The sequence below is a fragment of the Erinaceus europaeus genome, chromosome 4, assembly GCF_950295315.1.
Source record: "Erinaceus europaeus chromosome 4, mEriEur2.1, whole genome shotgun sequence".
In the NCBI taxonomy this organism is placed as follows: Eukaryota; Metazoa; Chordata; class Mammalia; order Eulipotyphla; family Erinaceidae; genus Erinaceus; species Erinaceus europaeus.
In genome coordinates, this window is record NC_080165.1 from 6,662,151 (window position 1) to 6,682,213 (window position 20,063).

At 41.7% G+C, this 20,063-nt stretch overlaps 1 protein-coding gene across 1 annotated transcript in view; it reads left to right on the top strand.

Annotated features, from left to right (window-relative positions):
* Positions 1-20,063, top strand: part of UTRN (utrophin) — a 609,745-nt gene that overhangs the window by 460,921 nt on the left and 128,761 nt on the right. Inside the window, exon 54 of the mRNA XM_060190773.1 lies at positions 11,664-11,793. Coding sequence (XP_060046756.1) covers positions 11,664-11,793 — 130 coding nt within the window. The remainder of the gene's footprint in view (positions 1-11,663; positions 11,794-20,063) is intronic.

Here is a 20,063-nt window from a genome sequence, read left to right on the forward strand (position 1 = left end):
CTTTCTTCTATGAACCAGTTCTCATGAACTCTCTCTTTTAACAGAATTTTTTTTTCTAAGATTCCCTAAGATACCCACATGTCGTTTCAAGCTAGTTGGTTCATTTCTTCAATCATTTGTCTGACACACACTGAGTTCTGAGGTCTTAGTAATGAGAAGGAACCAGCCATTGAAGACTTGAGACAATGAGAGCTCTCTGATCACAGAGTCCGGGAGGAGGGAAGAGCTTGATGTTCTTAGAACAGAAAAAATAAAATAAAAATAAAAAGACTTTGAGTCTAGGAATAAGGGTATGTGCGTAGAGAAGGGTGGAGAGCAGAAAGGGTTTAGATTTATTCTGAGTCCATCAGGGAAGCCAGCGGAGAGTTTTAGTCAAGAGAAACAACAAAAGGGTCCGATAATGCCATGATCCAGAACATTTTAAGGAAAAATGCATCTTTGTGAACTCTGGCACTTGACTTACAATGTGGATGGTAACTAGATTCAAGGGAGGGAAGGAGTCACTTGCTCTTTAAAGAAAAGAGAATTCCACCAGGATATAGGACACACTGGCAGGTTTGTGCTTCTTAGCTCAGCTCCACAGTTTCAGTTTAAGTCATCGCAGAGATTCCTCTGTCCAGACTCTCTCGCTCCGTGCTTTTCTCCAAAGAGACTTGCAGGATCCTGTTCACGTCAGCGCTGCCAGGAACAAGTGCTAGCACTGCTGTTCCCCTGGCCCCCTTCAGCCATTACCATGAGCCGGGCCGTGTCCATGCTGCAGATGACTCGCCACTCCGCCTGACTTAAGCCCTTCCAATCGCTTCTTTCTATCTTATCCCTTAATCCCCTACCCTTCCCTCTAAATTACAGCAGGTGGGGAGAAACAGTTCCAGACTATTACAGGAGGATCATTGAGAATCTCTCTTAAGACGTTTAAGTTGAGTCAGGAGCCGTTGGCTCTGCTGTGTTGGCTCTCAGGGGAATGCCCGCGGGTGCTGGAGAGCATGCCGAGGGAGGGAGGGGCAGAGAAGTGGATTCCGTCCTAGCCAAGAATGCTGTGTTAATGGAAATCAGGTGGAAATGAGAATTATACTCTTAGCACTTCCATCCTAATACTCAGATCAGGCTTTCATGACTCCGATAGTCTGAGTCTTCCACTTAATTTGAAGGAGTGCACAAGAGCTTCTCCACAGAGGAAACCAGGAGAGTCTAGATCACCTTACTTTTTATTCTGTTTTCTTGAATTGCTTTTTTTCCTCATCATCCTTAAACTAATTCTACTTTTTTTTTTTAAAAAAAAAAACTTATTATTTATAAAAACGAAACATTGACAAAACCATAGGATAAGAGGGGTGCAACTCCACACAAGGCCCACCACCAGAACTCCGTATCCCATCCCCTCCCCTGATAGCTTTCCTGTTCTTTATCCCTCTGGGAGTATGGACCCAGGGTCATTGTGGGATGTAGAAGGTGGAAGGTCTGGCTTCTGTAATTGCTTTCCCACTGAACATGGAACATGGGTGTTGACAGGTTGATCCATACTCCCAGCTTATCTCTCTTTCCCTAGTGGGGCAGGGCTCTGGGGAATCAGAGCTCCAGGACACATTGGTGGGGTTGTCTGTCTAGAGAAGTCTGGTCGTATTCTGCTAGCATCTCTAACCTGGAGACTGAAAAGAGAGTTAACATACAAAGCCAAACAAATTGTTGACCAATCATGGACCTACAGGCTGGAATAGTGCAGAAGAAGTGTCTATGTGTGGGGGCCTCCATTTTGTAGATAGCTAGTAGGCATATTTTAGTTATATTTCAAAGGGCCTGTAGTGTTTTTTTGTTGTTGTTTTTGTTTTTTTGCCTCAGCTTGAAATCTGATATGCAGGTGGATCCAAGTTATTGTCTGGGAAAGGGACCAGAAAGCTGGATCAGGGAAGAGAGTAGCTCCCCAATATGGGAAAGGGGTATAAATGTTGTTGACTGTAAACCCCATTGATTTGATGTGATCTGGGCCCCATAATCAGCTTAGGAGCCTGTGTGACCTCTGCATCCCTGTAGATCTGAGCTCACATTCTGTGGTCATGAGTAGGAACGTTCCAAGCTGCCCCAGTATCGACCCATCTTCCTCAGGTGTAGCATAGAGTATGTTGTCCAGTCTCCCTTTGGAGGATGGAATATTCTCTACCATTGTTGATCCAAGTTGAGAGCAAGTTCCTATGGGGGATCCACAAAGGAGTCTGTTTTGTTGTTCCTGATAGAGATGACCAGTAATAATGGAGAGAGGGATTTATTCGAGTTCTAGGCCCATCATGTCTGTTTGGGAATCTCAGGACTCCCCAATTAGGGCCCCAGCTGATGGTGTGGCCTGATGGTGACTAAAGAGTCATCGTTAAAGTATGCCCATCTCGTTCCCTTATTCAGCTTTTGCAGTCCCTACTTTCATCTGCAACAAACAGTTTAAATAATTTGGAGGCGATTATTTGTGTCCTCCCAGCCCCTTCCCCTGTTTACACATTGTCAATGCCATATTGTATTTGTGCCCCTTGCAAAATTTTGGGCATTTCACATTCTCACTAACATTTGCCTTTTCCACTTGAGACGTTCAATTCCTGAAAAATTGAGATAAATCAATAATTGTTGATTCTTCTTTTTTGATATTTTATTTATTCCTTTTGTTGCCCCTGTTTTTTTTAATTGTAGTTATTATTGATGTCATCATTGTTGGATAGGACAGAGAGAAATGGAGAGAGGTGGGGAAGACAGAGACGGGGAGAGAAAGATAAGACACCTGCAGACCTGCTTCACCGCTTGTGAAGTGACTCCCCTGCAGGTGGGGAGCCGAGGGCTCGAACTGGGATCCTTACACTGGTCCTTGCACATCGTGCCATGTGCGCTTAACCCACTGTGCTACTGCCTGACTCCCCCGTTGATTCTTCTTATCCATAGCTTCTCCTTGTCAATTTATAGTATCTTATAAACTGTTTGAAATTAATGCTTTCTGGGTGTTTTTTTGTCTTCCAGGGTTATCACTGGGGCTTGGCACCTACACTACAAATCCACTGCTCCTGGAGGCCATTTTTTCCCCATTTTTGTTGCCCTTTTTGTTGGATAGGACGGAGAAATTGAGAAAGGAGTAGAAGACAGAGAGGGGGAGAGAAAGACAGACACCTGCAGACCTGCTTCACCACTTGTGAAGCAACTCCCCTGCTGGTGGGGAATCAGGGGCTCAAACCGGGATCCTTATGCTTGTCCGTGTGCTTCATGCCATGTGCACTTATCCCACGGCACTACCGCCTGGCCCCCATGCTGTTTTTATTTTGTTTCTGATAGAGACAGAGGCATACCAGCTGCCAGCAACCGCAACACCTAAGCTCACTTCAGTGCCATGGGGGCAGGTTGCACCCTGAGCAGCGTCCTGTCCAGTTCTTTTGCTGACCCCGAATTAAATTGTGTTTTGAAATTTTCCTTTTGTCAATTTTACTATGAATTGTAACACTAGAATGAAAGAGAAATCGAGTTTTTTTCTGATAGGTCATGAGATGTTTGCTGTGCTCTTCAGTTGTGCTTGAATTCCACATGATCAGAGACTGTGTCTCCCTGCAGATAAAGAACTTGGAGCATTCGTGTTTCAAAATACAATACCCATTTCATTTTTAGAAATTATTTTATACCTTTTCTTTTTTCTTATAAGAACACTGTTGCTCAGGTGTGGGAGATTGAACCTGGGACCTCGCAGCCTCAGACTTTTGAGTCTGCTTGCATAACCATTATGCTGTTTCTTCCCCCACCCACCCTATATCTTCCTTGTCTACTCCCTGAAGATTGCAGCTTCATCTGACACACATTCTTCTCTGAGAGGAAGTTCCAGTGCCTCTTCTCCCATCCTGCCTGTTTCTTTGGACTCATGACTTGACTTAGGTTAACTTGAAATACGACATTTGGAATTCAGTCCCTCAGTTGTTCTGATCATATTTCAAGTTCCAAATAGCCACATTGTATTGGTAGCTGCCACATTGAATAGAAAAGCTTTAGGACATCTGTATGGCTGCAGAAAATTCTGTTCAAAAGAAGTGTTCCGAATCCATGCCTTGATGTATGGATTTGTCACTCAGCTGGGGAGCTCAGTGCAGGGTGCGAAGCAGTTAGTCACCCCATACTGCAGCCCCTCGGGCACTGAGAAACCCCATCTTGAACTTCCAAACTCATTCAAGCCAGAAACCACTATAGCTTCAGGGGTAACTCCAAGTGCCTCTAATAGGACCTTTAGAATCAGGAAAAACAGACCTTGTTTTAAATAAGTAAATTTTAGGTGGGATTTAATATGAATATTACTCATGGTTGCAACTTCCAGTCTAATGACTCTAATTTTGAAGCTATTTGAGATTACTTCTCATATAACTTTATCTTCCTGTGATGTGGAGAGATAGAGAAAATGGGACTGAATCTATATGGCTCTTTTCTGTGGAATTTGTTTCTTCTTGTTGCTCTAGGAAGAAAAAAAGAATACCTGCTATTAATAAAATGACAACCTATAGCACATTGAAATGCTGACCTGCTAGATTATATTCACATAAAATCATATATCCCGCTTGATCGGATTCCCTTCAGAGAAGGATGGATAGTGTATGATTCAGTCATAGGTGAGACTTGAGAAACAAGGAGAAAAGGCAGTACATTGGAGGGGATATAATGATTCCAGCAGGGTGAAAGACTGTGGTGAAGGAGGAGAAAATAGAGGGCCAGGGGCACTTTGAGGGTCTGGTGCAAGCTTTTCACCATAGACCTGAGTTGTCAGTGAGAAGAGTTTTGCAGTCACAGGAAGATGAGAAGTTATATCCATGTATCAATAACTGTACTGTAATCTATTAAGGGTCCAATAAAGTTCTAAAAAAAAATCACCCATAAATTGCAAAGTTCTTAGTTCAGATAGTCTAGAGCTAGTTCATCCAAATCCAATGCATGGGACTATTCTATTTTGTTCTGCCATATTTTGGAATCCAATATAGTATTTAATTATGAAAGCATGCTTTCTCTGGATTATTCATGAAACATTTGCTAAGTTCTCCCCACCCCATGTGAGTATATGGTGGTAGAGAGGCAGTCACTGTGGAGAATTCTAAGTGATAAAGATGTGAGACTTAATGGGGGAAAAAAAAAAAAAAAACAGCAATGGAGAGAACAGGCAATGGCCACAATATACGAGAGGGTCTGTGTTGAGAACGAGGAAGGGCTCAACACTGTTTACACTTGGTTTGCTGATGGCTGGGGATAAATATTAGAAATGATACATGCCAGTGGAGAAGCAGCTATAGAAGCCAGAACTCCCACCTTCTGCAGAATTCAAAAGAATTGTGGTCCATCCTCCCAGAGGGGGAGGAATGTTTGGGGAAGATGACCAGAGAGCTCCTAACTCCAAATCCATCAGAACCCAGAGAGAGAAGAGAGAGAGAGAGAGAGAGAGAGAGAAAAAAGAAAGGGTATTTGGAGATAGCAATAGGTATAGGTGTGACTGAGAAAGAGAAGGCAGGACCATAGGAAAAAAAAGGGCAAATATGTATAAATATAGATAGATAGTTACAGAAATAATAGTCAATGCATAACTATGACCTTAGGAGAACTACTGCAGTTTCCAGTATAGGGAAAGGGGACACAGTCAGGTGGTCAGAAAGGGGTGGAATTATACCCATTATCTAATAATTTTGGAAATCACTATTAAATCTATAACAATAATGATAGTAATAATAATAATAAATGATACAAATTACCCAGAGGTCATTTTTTGGTGGAGGTGGGCAAAATCATTTTGTTTTAACAATTTTATGGACTTTGAGTCAGGTAACGTAACTGCAGTCCATTAAAGAGCACTAGTGCAGTGGTTTTTAGTGTATTTACAGAGTCCTACAATTCTTATCGCTGCAGCTGTTTTTAGAGCATTTTCATTACCTCCAGAAAGAAACCCCAGAGAGAGCAGTCCCTCTCATCCTCCACTGAGCTCCCCAGCTAAAGGCCCACTAGTCTGTTGTCTGTGTCTGTACACTTTGCCTATTTGTGTTTTTCACGTTAATGGGCTTTTGCGTCTGACTTCTTTTACTTAGCGTTTTGTATTAAAGACGTATCGCTGTTGCAATACACCTTGTCTAAGTATTCCGTTCATTTCTGTTGCTGAGTAAGGTCCCACGGGATGGATAGACAACCATTGATCCATTCATTAGATGACAGACACTTGGCTTTGTGTTCATATCTTGGCTACTATGAATAATATGGGTGTGAATATCTGTGTGCAAATTTGTATATGGACATATATTCTCAATTCTCTACCTCGAAGGGGAATTCCTGAGTTATGTGGTAACCCTGTTCTCACACTTTAAAGAATTGCTCAATTTTTCATTTCACTAGCAGTATATGAAGGGTTCCAGCTTCCCCACATCTTCAACACTTGTTAGTGCCTGAGCATGTAATTGTTTTGCATGAAAATAGAGAGTCATTAAAAAGCAAAACCTCAGTTATATGTCCTGCTGCCCTCATTTTGAGGCAGCCCACATGTAGGTGGTTGCATGATATTTGAACCTACCGTTGAATCCCACTTTGTAGCTCTGTATACAAAACAGCTCTGCAGGAGCCTAATTATCTTATCATTAATGTTCACCAGGTGCTTAGGAAATTCTGCTTTTCTTTTATGTCTAATTGAGAGGTGAAGGGTGATGAAATGATTCTATGTGTAATGTTGTTGGAAGTTGAGCCTTTCTCTGACATGAAATTAAATATAATTGAAATAGGACAAATTGAGTAACAGAATTAAATGTACAAAATGGAGTATGGCTAGATTCTATTAAATGTGTGATACGATCCAGGATATTTGGGTGGTGAGTTGGCAAAAGGGTGCAAGCTCACATTTTTCGTACGTGGCATGGTCTGCACCTGCCCTAGCTTGCCTCCCCTACTATCTGTCTCTACCTTGGCATGATGAAGGAGGTACAGGACACATTCTCCAGCCCACTCCTTGTGCAGAGAGAACGGTTTCATCAAGGATGGAGCACGATGTGATCAAGAATTAAAGCATAGTTTTCAGTCTTGCAGGGCTTTCTTAGACACAGGGCTGTCTTTATAAATAAAGAAATCCAGATAACGATATTGTAAACAAACAAATGCAGAAATGTCGGCTCCATCACACCTTGTCAGCCCTTCCTGTTTCTCTTCAGATGTCTCAGGACAGGATACACTGGTATCTATAGACCCTCTTCCCTCTCTGCTGCTCTTGTTTTATACCCCTTAAATGTTAAATATAGCTTCTTTTTTTTTAAACATTCTTTTTTCTTTTCTTTTTTTTTTAATATTTATTCCCTTTTGTTGCCCTTGTTGTTTTCTTGTTGTTGTTATTGATGTCGTCGTTGTTGGATAGGACAGAGAGAAATGGAGAGAGGAGGGGAAGTTAGAGAAGGGGAGAGAAAGACAGACATCTGCAGACCTGCTTCACTACCTGTGAAGCGACTCCCCTGCAGGTGGGGAGTCCGGGGCTCGAACCGGGATCCTTACGCGGGTCCTTGCGCTTTGCGCCCCATGAGCATAACCTGCTGCGCTACCGCCCGACTCCCTAAATATAGCTTTTTTTGTATGAACTTGACATTGCAGAAGATGATAGGTGGAGGATATGCATATTTGAGCAGAGCTGTGAGGACGTGCAAGCTGGAAGGCTGCATCACACAGTGTTGATGGCTGGGCCTCACTCAGCGAGACTCATGGATGAGGGAAGATGGAAGACAGATAATCTGGGGAAAGAACTTTCTAGGCAGAGAAAACAGCCTGTGAAAGTACTCATTGTGGGAGTCAGGCGATAGCGCAGAGGCTTAAATGCACATGGTGTGGAGCTCAAGGACCGGCTTAAGTTTCCCGGTTCGAGCTCCCGGCTCCCCAGCTGCAGGGGTTGCTTCACAAGCAGTGAAGCAGGTTTTCATGTGTTCATGTTTCTCTCCCCTTCTCTGTCATCCCCTCTCCTCTTGATTTCTCTCTGATCAATCCAACAACAACAGCAATAAAAACAACAATAAGGGCAACAAAAAATGGGGAAAAATAGCCTCCAGGAGTAGTGGATTCATAGTGCAGACACGGAGCCCTGGCGATAACCCCTGGAGGCAAAAAAAAAAAAAAAAAAAAAGCAAAGAAAGAAAAAAGAAATTACTCATTGTGAGAACATGTGCATTCAAATAATAAAATTCCAGCCATCCAGGGAGTTGAAGGACTAGTTTGCTCAAGTATCTCCCCTGTAGATACCGTTTTCCATTTGGATTTTTAATATGTATATAAAAGATAATATACATAGTTTCAAGACCAATCTCCCCACTTCCCACTTCTGCACCGTCAATGTTTTAGAGGGTACAGGTTTAATGCACATTTTAGAGAGCAGTAATAATGGAGTGCTCTGTTAGGAGTCATCACGCTTTCACTTTATACAGATGGTCTTCTCTCTCTACCTCCAGATACCTGATTCACCGCCTGTGAAATATCTGCCCCGCAGAACTGCTCTGTTCCCCGTTCTCTTAGTTGCACACATCCCTTTGTGTGTAACTGTTTTCTCTTCCTTGTTCTCTTCCTTCCACACCACCATCTATTGCTACATATTCCAGTTTCTCTTTTGTGCTGAGTCTGTAATGACTGAGTTTCGGCCTTCTCACCTCCTGAGCATTCCCCATTAATGGGCAGTCAGTTCTCTTACAGAAAGAAGAAATAACTCATCACAGCCTTTCCAGGTTGGTTCTTTTAAGACTCTTTAACCCCTTCCATCACTTTCCGATTGGATCTGTACTATGAACATAAATTCTCCTGACATTGACGTTTCTTATAACATAGTGCAAACAGTTTTTTTCATGGCTACTTCATTATCTCCTCGTTTTTCATACAACTGGTTTTTATTTTTAAGTGGTTTGGGAAGCATACTTGCAGGAGATTTTTTTATGCATCTGACTTTTTTGCTTGATCACAGTACTCTAAGTTAAAAAATTATCTCAAGGGACCAGGTGGTGACACACCTGGTTGAGCGCACACATGTTACAGTGCACAAGGACCCAGGTTCAAGCCCCTAGTCCCCACATGCAGAGGGGAAAGCTTCATGAGCAGTGAAGCAGGGCTGCAGGTGTCTCTCTCCCTCCCTTTCTCCCTCCCTCTCTCTCTCTCTCTATCTCCCACTTCCCACTCAATTTCTCTGTCTCTATCTAATAATAAATTTTAAAAATTATCTCAAAGATTTAAATGCATATGATTTCTGGAGTAAGCATGTCTCTTTTCCCCCATTTCTCTTGTGACTTTTATTTTATCTATCAGAAACTTCAAGTGCTAGAGGATCATCTTGGTTTCTTGGAATGTCATGCCTTGGGACTTCTTTACAAGGTGTGTGTGTGTGTGTGTGTGTGTGTGTGTGTGTGTGTGTGTGTGTGTGTGTGTGTGTGTATGATTGTTGGGGCCTCACAACTGCTAGCTGACTTTTTCAGGTAGAAAGGGAGAGAAAGAGACAGAGGGAGTGGGCAGAGACACCATAGCACTGAAGCCCTCTACAGTATAGTGGGACCAGGGCTTGAACCTCAGCCCTGTAGCTGCCAACGCAGGCCCTCTGTCTAGAGGACTTTGCAGGCCCCAAACTGCACTTGTTAAATAGACAGGGAGTTTTGGGCCCTTTTCTCCTAATGTGCTAGTTTAATGCTCACAGGGGATAACTGATCTGAGAAGTTGTCTATTCTGCTTGCTTCATGTCCAGTCTTAACTTACAGAGATGCGAGGGAGGGAGGGCATAGGAATGCATCTCTAGGTCTTATAGAAGGAGGGAAGATAGAGAGGGAGATAGAGAGGAAGACCCCGGCAGATCAGCTTCACCATTTGTGAAGCATCCTCTCCTGCAGGTGGCGAGCCAGGGACTCGAACCCGGACCCTTGCCCAGGTTCTTGGGCTTCATACTATGTGCGTTTAACTGGGTATATTACTGCCCTCCCCCATGAGTCCTTACTTTTTATTGTTCTTCTTTGTTGTTGTTGTTGTAATCCCTTTATTGTTGTCCCTTTTTTTGTTTGTTTTGTTATTCCCTCCCCCCCCTTTTTTTTTTGTCAAGCTAATAATTGTAGATAGTTGAAAAGCTGAATAATAGTTACCACGCTTAAAAAAAAGCCTCCCAGAGGGTTAATGAAAAGGAAAATTAGGTCAAACGCTACTAACAATAGCTGTTACGAAGGGAAGACTTCATTGATTCTTCATATTTTGGAAGATGAAAAATCCAGTTTTCATGATGTGTAGCCAGGGGGCTGCTCTAAAAGCCAAATGCAGCAGCAGTAGGTGTCCTGTGTGTGTACAGGTCAATAGGATACAGCACTAACAGTTTTGACTTCGCACCGGCACGAACAGAACACCTCAGGAAACCTTCATTTGCTCCTTTCCTTTCCGTTATCACTGAATACATTTTATCTTCAAGACCCAGACAGTTAGAGTTTTAATCACTAAGCATCTTATAGGAGGGGGGAAAGTTTAGCCCTACTTAAAAAAGAAGTGCTCAAGACAGGCTGTTCCGAGAATCATAGATTTGCCTGAAAATATCACACAAGGGAGAAAAAAAAATCCTAATTGTCTCAGCATGAGAGCCAGAACATTAGTTTAAGATAATTGGAGCCTATCTTTTGTGTGCTCTCTTTGGTTTAATTTTGATTTCATGTGCGTTAATTTGTTTCTCTCTTATTTTTTTTCTTAATATATTCAAAAGAATGTAAAGACACTCCTGTGGATCTTATTACTGCTTACGAAACTGCTTTCTTCTGTACCATCAGAGTTAGTTTTCTGTCTTATAAAAAATATCTTTGGTAGGGCAGGTGGTGGCACACCTAGTTAAGCGCAAGTATTACCATGCACAAGGACCCAGGTCCCAGTCCCTGGTCCCCACCTGCTGGGGGGAAAGCTTCATAAGCCGTGAAGCAGGTCTGCAGCTGTCTCTCCGTCTCTCTCCCTCTCTGTCTCTCCCCCCTCTCAATTTCTGTCCTTCCTATCTGTTCTAAAATAAAGTTAGACAAAGCTAAAATATCTTTAAAAAAATTTCCCTGAATAGACTGTTGCATTTTAGTGACTTGACAGGAGTGAAAACCCTTAACGTACATTTTATATAAGTTTATATGTGCCGTTTCTCATGTTTTATATTCTAAAAATTTATTTTGCCTGTTTCAGTTCATCCGACAGGGAACATCTTTTTTGCTTCCATTTCTATTTCTTTTTTAAAAAATATTTATTTACTCCTTTTTATTGCCCTTGTTGTTTTATTGTTGTAGTTATTATTGTTGTCTTCATTGTTGGATAGAACAGAGAGAAATGGAGAGAGGAGGGGAAGACAGAGAGTGGGAGAGAAAGACAGACACCTGCAGATCTGCTTCACTGCCTGTGAAGCCACTCCCCTGCAGATAGGGAGCTGGGGGCTCGAACCAGGATCCTTATGCCCGTCCTTGAGCTTTGCACCACCTGCGCTTAACCCTCTGCGCTACCACCTGACTCCCCCATTTCTGTTTCTTGACTCACACATGTAACTATTCTCTTTTTATTTTTATTCTGCCCTAAATGACGGTTATTCCTCATACCCTTTCTATGTATTGTCAGTCAGTCGTTGGTTTAAAGATGCTTCGTTGGTTGGTCAACACATTAGGTTACAAATTCAACTTCTGATTCTCTTTGCAAAGGTGCTAAGGCGTGAGCTAAAGGAGAAAGAGTTTTCTGTCCTGAATGCTATAGACCAAGCGCGAGTCTTCCTGGCGGATCAGCCCATCGAAGCCCCCGAGGAACCAAGAAGAAGCCTGCAATCAAAAACAGGTGAGACTGGTGTTTCTTCCATCATAAAAACACGGGTGAGGAGACCGGAAAAGCAGCGTCAGTTAGGCAAGTAGAGAACCACGGGATCTGCGATTTTTAAATTCCTGTGTAATATCTCACTAGCTGATATTAAACACTTCCTCTTCTTAACATTACTTTTTATTTTATTTATTTATTACTAGATAGAGACAGAGAGAAATGGAGAGGGCAGGGGGAGGTGGAGAGGGAGCGAGACACCTGCAGCCCTGCTTCACCACTCCTGAAATTTTCCCCGCTGCAGGTGGGGACTAGGGGCTTGAACCCAGGTTCTTGCTGACTGTCGTGCGAGTGCTCAACCAGGTGTACTGCCACCTGGCCCCCACATTTCTTCTAAAGATTACTTTAATCAAATATGTAGTTGTTTTACAAACACCTAGAATTTAAGTTAAAAAGTAAACTTTTTATGTCATAGTTACCTTTTTATTTTTTAACTTGATATAATTTTATTAAGTAATTATATAATATATATAAATATATTTATAAATAAACATCTAAATATATATATAATGTTAACTTAAAATAATTATTATTGATTAAAATGACTTGCAGGTTTATACATTGCCAGGATAGATCCACACTGCATCTACCATCAAGGTTCTTAAAGCCAACTCCCACTAGTTAACTTTTTTTAAAAAAGGAATTGACTTCAGAAAATTGATGACTACAAAGTCGTACTGTAGCTGAAAGTAGTCTCTCTAGGGAATGGAAAATACAAACAGAGAGCTCTTTTGGTTTTCATTTCATGTACTTTAACTTATTTGTCTCTGATTTTTTTCCCCTTAATATATTCTAAGGAATTAAATACCTGAAGTTCCAGGTTCCTTCCCCAGCACCACCATAAGCCCGAGCGGAGGAGTGATATAGTCTCAGTCTCTCTCTCTCTCTCTTTCCCTCTCTCTCTCTCGTTAAAATAAGTAAATACATTTTTTAAATAAAAAAAATACTTAATAGCTGAATACTAACTTGTGGAATTGCTTTCTTCTGTACCATTGGTCTGTCTTCAAAGCAGTGCTCAGTAATCACATGCTAGAAGTTCCAGGTGTGGTCCCTGGCACCCCTAATAGCTACAATTAAAAGGTGTTTTGATTAAGTTTAAAAAAAAAGGGAAAAAGGAAAGATGTACATTTCTTAATAATTATGAATAGAATAATGATTTTTTTAAATACTTAAATAACTAAGACACTAAACCATCTTTTACAGTTAGATAACAGACTTTACTTCATTTAATATGTTCTACTTTTGTAGTTTGGGTTAAAATTACAGTAGTAACTGCCTTACATAAATGGCAACATAGCACATTGTAAATTTAAGCGATTAGTTTTGTTGCCAATTTATATCTTTATTTTGACTTTTCACTGTGGTAATGCATTTTCATATTAGACCTTTTCCAGGAGAGCTTGAATTCAGTCCTCATTAATCTCCCATTCAATGTCACGGTTTTCTTGGCCATTTAAACTTGGTGTTTGTCCAGACAAACACATGCAGAACACATCCATTGACTTTGTCTCATTAATTTAATTTAAATTTCCAGCTATTGCTAGTGGTCTTTGCAGTCAGACTAATGGATATAGTCATGTTGTTGTTGTTGTTGAGTCTCCACTTTTCAACAAAGTTCACAAATCAGCAAGTCACTGTAAAGAATGACTGCTTCAGGGAGTCGGGTGCGCAAAGCGCAAGGACCAGCATAAGGATCCCGGTTCGAGCCCCCAGCTCCCCACGTGCAGGGGAGTCGCTTCACAGGTGGTGAAGCAGGTCTGCAGGTGTCTGTCTTTCTCTCCCCCTTCTGTCTTCCTCCCTCCTCTCTCCATTTCTCTCTGTCCTATCCAACAAAAATGACATCAATAATAACTACAACAAGGGCAACAAAAGGGAATAAATAAATAAATATTTAAAAAAGAATGACTGTTTCTGAGTATTCTCTCTGACATGTGTATGAAGCACAAATCAAAAAGCATACAGCATTCACACATTTAGTCGTTATTTACTTACTTACTTATTTATTTATATTTTTTAAAAGTGTTTTCTTTTTTTAATATTTATTTTATTTATTTATTCCCTTTTTGTTGCCCTTGTTGTTTTATTGTTGTAGTTATTATTGTTGTTGTTGGATAGGACAGAGAGAGAAATGGAGAGAGGAGGGGAAGGCAAGAGAGGAGGAGAGAAAGATAGACACCTGCAGACCTGCTTCACCACCTGTGAAGCGACTCCCCTGCAGGTGGGGAGCCGGGGTTCGAACCGGGATCCTTATGCCGGTCCTTGTGCTTTGCGCCACCTGTGCTTAACCCGCTGCGCTACAGCCCGGCTCCCTTACTTATTTATTTATTTAATAGGCTAACATAGTATTAACATAGTACCCACCACCATAGATCTATGCCCCTACACCCACTCCCCTGCAAATGAGCTTAGAAACCCTACCCCCCACCCCCACCAGAATATTTCCTTTGGTACAATGCTTCAAATTCAGTCCAAGTTCTGCTTTGTATTTCCCTTTCTGTTCTTCTTTCTCAACTTCTGTTGATGAGTGGGATCATCCCATATTCATCCTTCTCTTTCTGGCTTATCTCACTGAATATAATTTCTTCAAGCTTCATCCAAGATGGGGTGAAGAAGCTGGATTCATTATTCTTAGTAGCTGAGTAGTATTCCACTGTGCATATAACCACATTTTTTTTTTTTCTTCAGCCACCAGTCTGTCAGTGTGTTTAACTGGTTCTTAGTACGGAATCATTGCTGTTAGGTTCAGGAGGGAAGGGATGTCCATGGTTACGCCTGATCAGCAGAGAGAAATGCCACAGAGAGAAGCAGAGGGAATGTCAGTAAAGCAGTGTAGCCTAGGGCCCGGGAGTCTTTTTTCTGCATAGCAGATGCACCACCTGGAACAGATTAGAAGGGATTTAGAAAGTCAGACAGCAACTTAATACAAAAGCAAGTTACTGTAACAGATGGTTATTATTCAGCCTCATTGTTATTTTGGAAGAAACACAGTTTCCTTGCCTCGCCTGATCCAATAGAAAGTCTACTTTAAGTCTGCTTGTCTCATTTCTTATGTTACAGAGAATGGAGAGAGCATATTTGTAGCAAGCAAACTCATGGCAATAACAAGTGCCTCTACTTCCCAAAAGCTGTTGTGAATTCTTCCACTCAGTGGTCAGGTTAAGAGATTAACATATGTCTTTTGAGGTCTTACTTTGCTGCTATATTTAGCATGTCTCTACAAACCATTTTCAAATACTTTCTTGGCAGGGAAAAGGAAACAAGTCATGTGAAATCAATTTGATTGTATTTTTGTCTGGAAAACTTTTTATGGTTAGTCATTTTTATACCTTCTATGCTGAAGAAGGTATACCTTCTATGTTATTTTCTGTATTGCTTGCTGGCGTTACCTGCTATTAACAGTAACTGAAAGAAAATTATCCATGTTCTTAACACACACACACACACACACACACACACACACACACACACACAGAGACTTCAGTGGAGCTTCAAAGCTGCACTATTCTATCTATGTTTGTGGGAGATGCTTCCCCCCCTTTGAATTTCTTTTTTTTTTTAAAGTAAAGGGTTTTTAAAAAATATTTATTCCCTTTTTTGTTGACCTTGTTGTTTTATTGTTGTAGTTATTATTATTGTTGTTGATGTCGTCGTTGGATAGGACAGAGAGAAATGGAGAGAGGAGGGAAAGACAGACAGGGAGAGAGAGACAGACACCTGCAGACCTGCTTCACCACTTGTGGAGCCGGGGGCTTGAACCGGGATCCTTTCGCCAGTCCTTGCGCTTCCTGACACGTGCTCTTAACCCGCTGTGCTACCGCCCGACTCCCCCTTTTCAATTTCTGATATTTGAGTGGAAAGTGGGGTGGGAGAGGAGGTAGAGGAAATACCACCCCACAGCACCACTCATCAAGCTTCTCCCATGCGGGCTTGAACTCTGGTCTCTGTACATGGTAAAGCCTGCACTCTACCAGGTTTGCTAAGTCCCAGCCCTATATGAGGCTCTGTGTGAAAATGCCCTGTGTTGGAGCATGGCTGACTCGTAATGACATATTATCAGTTATATGTGTGTATTATTTACTAAGCGCACTATGGGAACAATGTCCCTAGTGGCAAACCAAAATACCAAAATCAATCTTTCTCAGTGGTTTTTTTTTTTTTTTTCTCTCCCAACGTGCTTGGATTCTATTACGAATTATCTTATAGTCTCTCATGTGTATGTTTATATGGATTTGTAGAATAGGTGTGTGTCTCTGTATTATATTCTATATGTATATAAACATGTATCAAAATCTATTTATGTGCACTATGTCTGAAAGACAGAGCAGGCATCTGCTTCCCTGGTTTTAAAACTGTCAGAGTGGGAGTTGGGCAGTAGCACAGTGGGTTAAGAGCAGGTGGCGCAAAGAGCAAGGACCAGCATAAGGATTCCGGTTTGAGCCCCCGGCTCCCCACCTGAAGGGAATTCTCTTCACAAGTGGTGAAGCAGGTCTGCAGGTGTCTGTCTTTCTCTCCCCTTCTCTGTCTTCCCCTCCTCTCTCCATTTCTCTCTGTCCTATCCAACAACAACAACAATAGTAACTACAAACAAGGGCAACAAAAGGGAATAAAATAAATCTTTAAAAAAAAAACAAAACCGTCGGAGTTTAGAGATGGAGTCTCATTTCCCTCACTGACATCCAGGACAGAGCAGCAACGTGGCCTCAGTGGCAACTCCAGTTCTTTCTCTCTACTTGCAACTTAACGTTCATTCCACACTCAACTTGTGGTGAGGCTTTGCAGATAATCGTGTCCGTTGCCTTTATCCTGTTGCTCATATTTGACTTCTCTGGAGTCTCTTCCCATTTATCCTCCATTCATCTTGCCCCACTCAGTGGTCGTGGCTTCTCAGAACCCCTCCTTTCCCTGTGTTCCTCCATTCTGTCCTGACATCTGTGATCTCTCTTACCATGTCACCAGTAGTTAGATCTGAAACACATCCTTTCTCTTTTTTATTGTAATACTTTTATTTATTTACTATAGAGACAGAAAAATTCAGATAGAGAGGGGGAGAGACAGAGAGACACCTGCAGAATTGCTTCACTGCTCATAAAGCTTCCCATACAGGTGGAGGCTGGGGGCTCAAACCCGGGTCCTTGTGCATTGCAACATGTGTGCTCAACCAGGCGCACCACCCCTCGGCCCCAACACATCCTTTCTCTTGCTTAGTGACTTTTTTCATTTATTTAGAATCTGAAGAGTTGGAATCTTAGATCTCAACAGTCAATATAGGCATTAGAAAATATAGTGAAAGGGGGCCAGGCAGGGGCACATTCAATGGGACGAATCCATTACCACGCACAAAGACCCAGGTTCGAACCCTCACTCCCCCCCTGCAGGTGGGGAAGCTTCACGAGCAGTGAAGCAGGTCTGCAGGTGTTTATCTTTCTCTCTCCCTCCTCTTTCAATTCCTCTCTATCCTATCAGATGAAATAGAAAGAAAAAGTATGAAAGAGAGAAAGAAAGAGAGTGTGTGTGAGTGAGAAAAGCAGGAAGGAAGGGAGGCGGGCGGTAGCGCAGCAGGCTAAGCGCACGTGACTCAAAGCGCAAGGACCGGCGTAAAGACCCTGGTTCGAGCCCCCGGCTCCCCACCTGCAGGGGAGTCGCTTCACAGGCAGTGAAGCAGGTCTGCAGGTGTCTGTCTTTTTCTCCCTCTCTCTGTCTTCCCCTCCTCTCTCCATTTCTCTCTGTCCTACTCAACAATGACCACATCAATAACAACAAAAATTATAATTACAACAATAAAACAACAAGGGCAACAAAAGGAAATAAATAAATAAATGTTAAAGAAATAAAAGAAGGAAGGATGGAAACAATGGCTGTCAAGAGTGGAGGCTTCATAGTGCCAGCGCCAAGCCCCAGTGATTTAGCCCCTGTATATATACTTCCTAGAGTTACAACATAGAAAAATAGAAAAGCCACTTCTTAGAGAAAATAACTCTTACTTTTGATACTAGATAGCCTGTATTTTTATTGTGTCAATCCAAAGATGTGTGTGTGTGTGTGTGTGTGTGTGTGTGTGTGTGTGTGTGTGTCCAGAGTATTAACTCTTACTTTTTATACATCAAAAAGCCACTTCCCCAGGGCTATTAACTCTTCCTTTAGATACTAGTTACCTTGTTGCCCAGTGAGTTGTGAGCATATTGCTAAATGGAAGTGACAGGGCAGGGAGCAAGGGGATTGTGGGAAATGACTACTGGCAGCCTGACAGCAGTAGAGAGAAAGAAAATCATAAAAGGAGTGTGTGAGATTTCTAAAATCAAACAAAAAACAGTAGTCTTGGGAGTCTGTACAGTAAAACAATGAGGCTGAGAATTATGGTTTGTTTATTTTTGAAAACAATATAAATCAGCTGAGAGTGGTAGGAATTTATACTGCATTTCAGTCAATTTTCTTCCAAAACAGTAGCTCTCAAAGGTAGGGCTAAGGAAGGGTAGCAGAGCTGTCTGGAATTCTGGGCTACGGTAATAATCCATTCTGCTTACAGATGTCTGTTACATATAATTTTAATTGAATTTAAGTCTGAATTGTTATAGGAATGCTACAAATCTCCTGACTTGGTCAATGATCTGTTGTTTGAATCATAAGGAACTACTTGATTTGACTTAATCTCCATCACTCAGTGTTTATTTTCTCCTTTTCTGTACAATTGGGTTTTTTCTTTTTCTATTTTATTTTAATCACCTGGCTTTACATCTGTTCAAAGTGGAACAAAGAATCAGGTGTCTAGTAGGGAACTAAATATAGTGCTACATATAGGACTGTGTAGTAGTATGATTGAATTATTATATGTGCATTTGGAGCCTATGTAATACATTGAAACCATTAAATAAATTAAACCATTAAAATAAAATAAATTCTTATATTAAAAGGAGGAAACAGTAAATATGAGTTGTTTTGTCCTTTCTCCTTTTTTAAACTGATTTTTTTAGTCTCCTTTCTTAGCAAATTGGGAAGGTCATATCCTATGACTTTTAAAATATTTTCTTTTATTTATAAAAAGGAAACATTGACTAAACCATAAACCATAGGATAAGAGGGGTACAACTTCACACAGTTCCCACCACCGGAACTCCGTATCCCATCCCCTCCCCTGATAGCTTTCCTATTCTTTATCCCTCTGGGAGTATGGACCCAGGGTCATTGTGGGATGCAGAAGGTGGAAGGTCTGGCTTCTGTAATTGCTTCCCTGCTGAAGATGGGTGTTGACAGGTGGATCCATATTCCCAGCCTGTCTCTCTCTTTCCCTAGTAGGGAAGGGTTCTGGGGAATCGGAGCTCCAGGACACATTGGTGGGGTTGTCTGTCCAGGGAAGTCTGGTTGGCACCATGCTGGCATCCGGAACCTGGTGGTTGAAAAGAGAGTTAACATACAAAGCCAAACAAATTATTGACCAATCATGAACCTAAAGGCTGTAATAGTGCAGATGAAGAGTTGGGGGACCCTCTATTTTGTAGATAGCTAGTAGGCATATTTTAGTTATATTCCAAAGGGCCTGTGGGTATACTAGTGGTTTCTTTTTTTTCTTCTGCCTGAGCTTGAAATCTGATATGCAGGTAGATCCTAATTATTGTCTGGGGAGGTGATGTCATGGCTGGCAGAAGGACCAAAAACTGGATCAGGTAAGAGAGTAGCTCCCAAGTATGGGAAAGGGGTATAAATATTTTGACTGTAAACCCCATCGATTTGATGTGATCTAGGTCCCATATTCAGCTTAGGAGCCTGTGTGACCTCTGCATCCCTGTAGATCTGAGCTCACATTTGTGGTCATGAGTAGGAACATTCCAAGCTGCCCCAACATGATGACTTATTTTTAAAATAAAACTCAAGAAAGTACTGTGGTCCTGATCAAGGTCATCACTTAATGCAGGCAGATTGAGAAACAGCACTGAGCTTTGATGTTGGAGACCTTTCTTAGCCCTGGGCTTTGGCTGGCTCTCAGCTATGTCTTCATTTTAATCTCTGTCTCTGCTCTCTGGCCACCGACCTCCTAGCTCCTTCATGACTTTGAGTGTTTTGAGCCATTTAAGGTTGCACAGACATTTCCTGGCTTTTCCTCCCTTCTTCTACTAACCTCCCCGTGCTGTTGTTCTCAGTCCCAGATATGAATCCCTTTGAAAAGCACACAACTGCGTAGTGAAGGTGGGTTGTGTAGGACTGGTATGGGACTCACAGCCACTGTCAGTCTCAAGGGATTA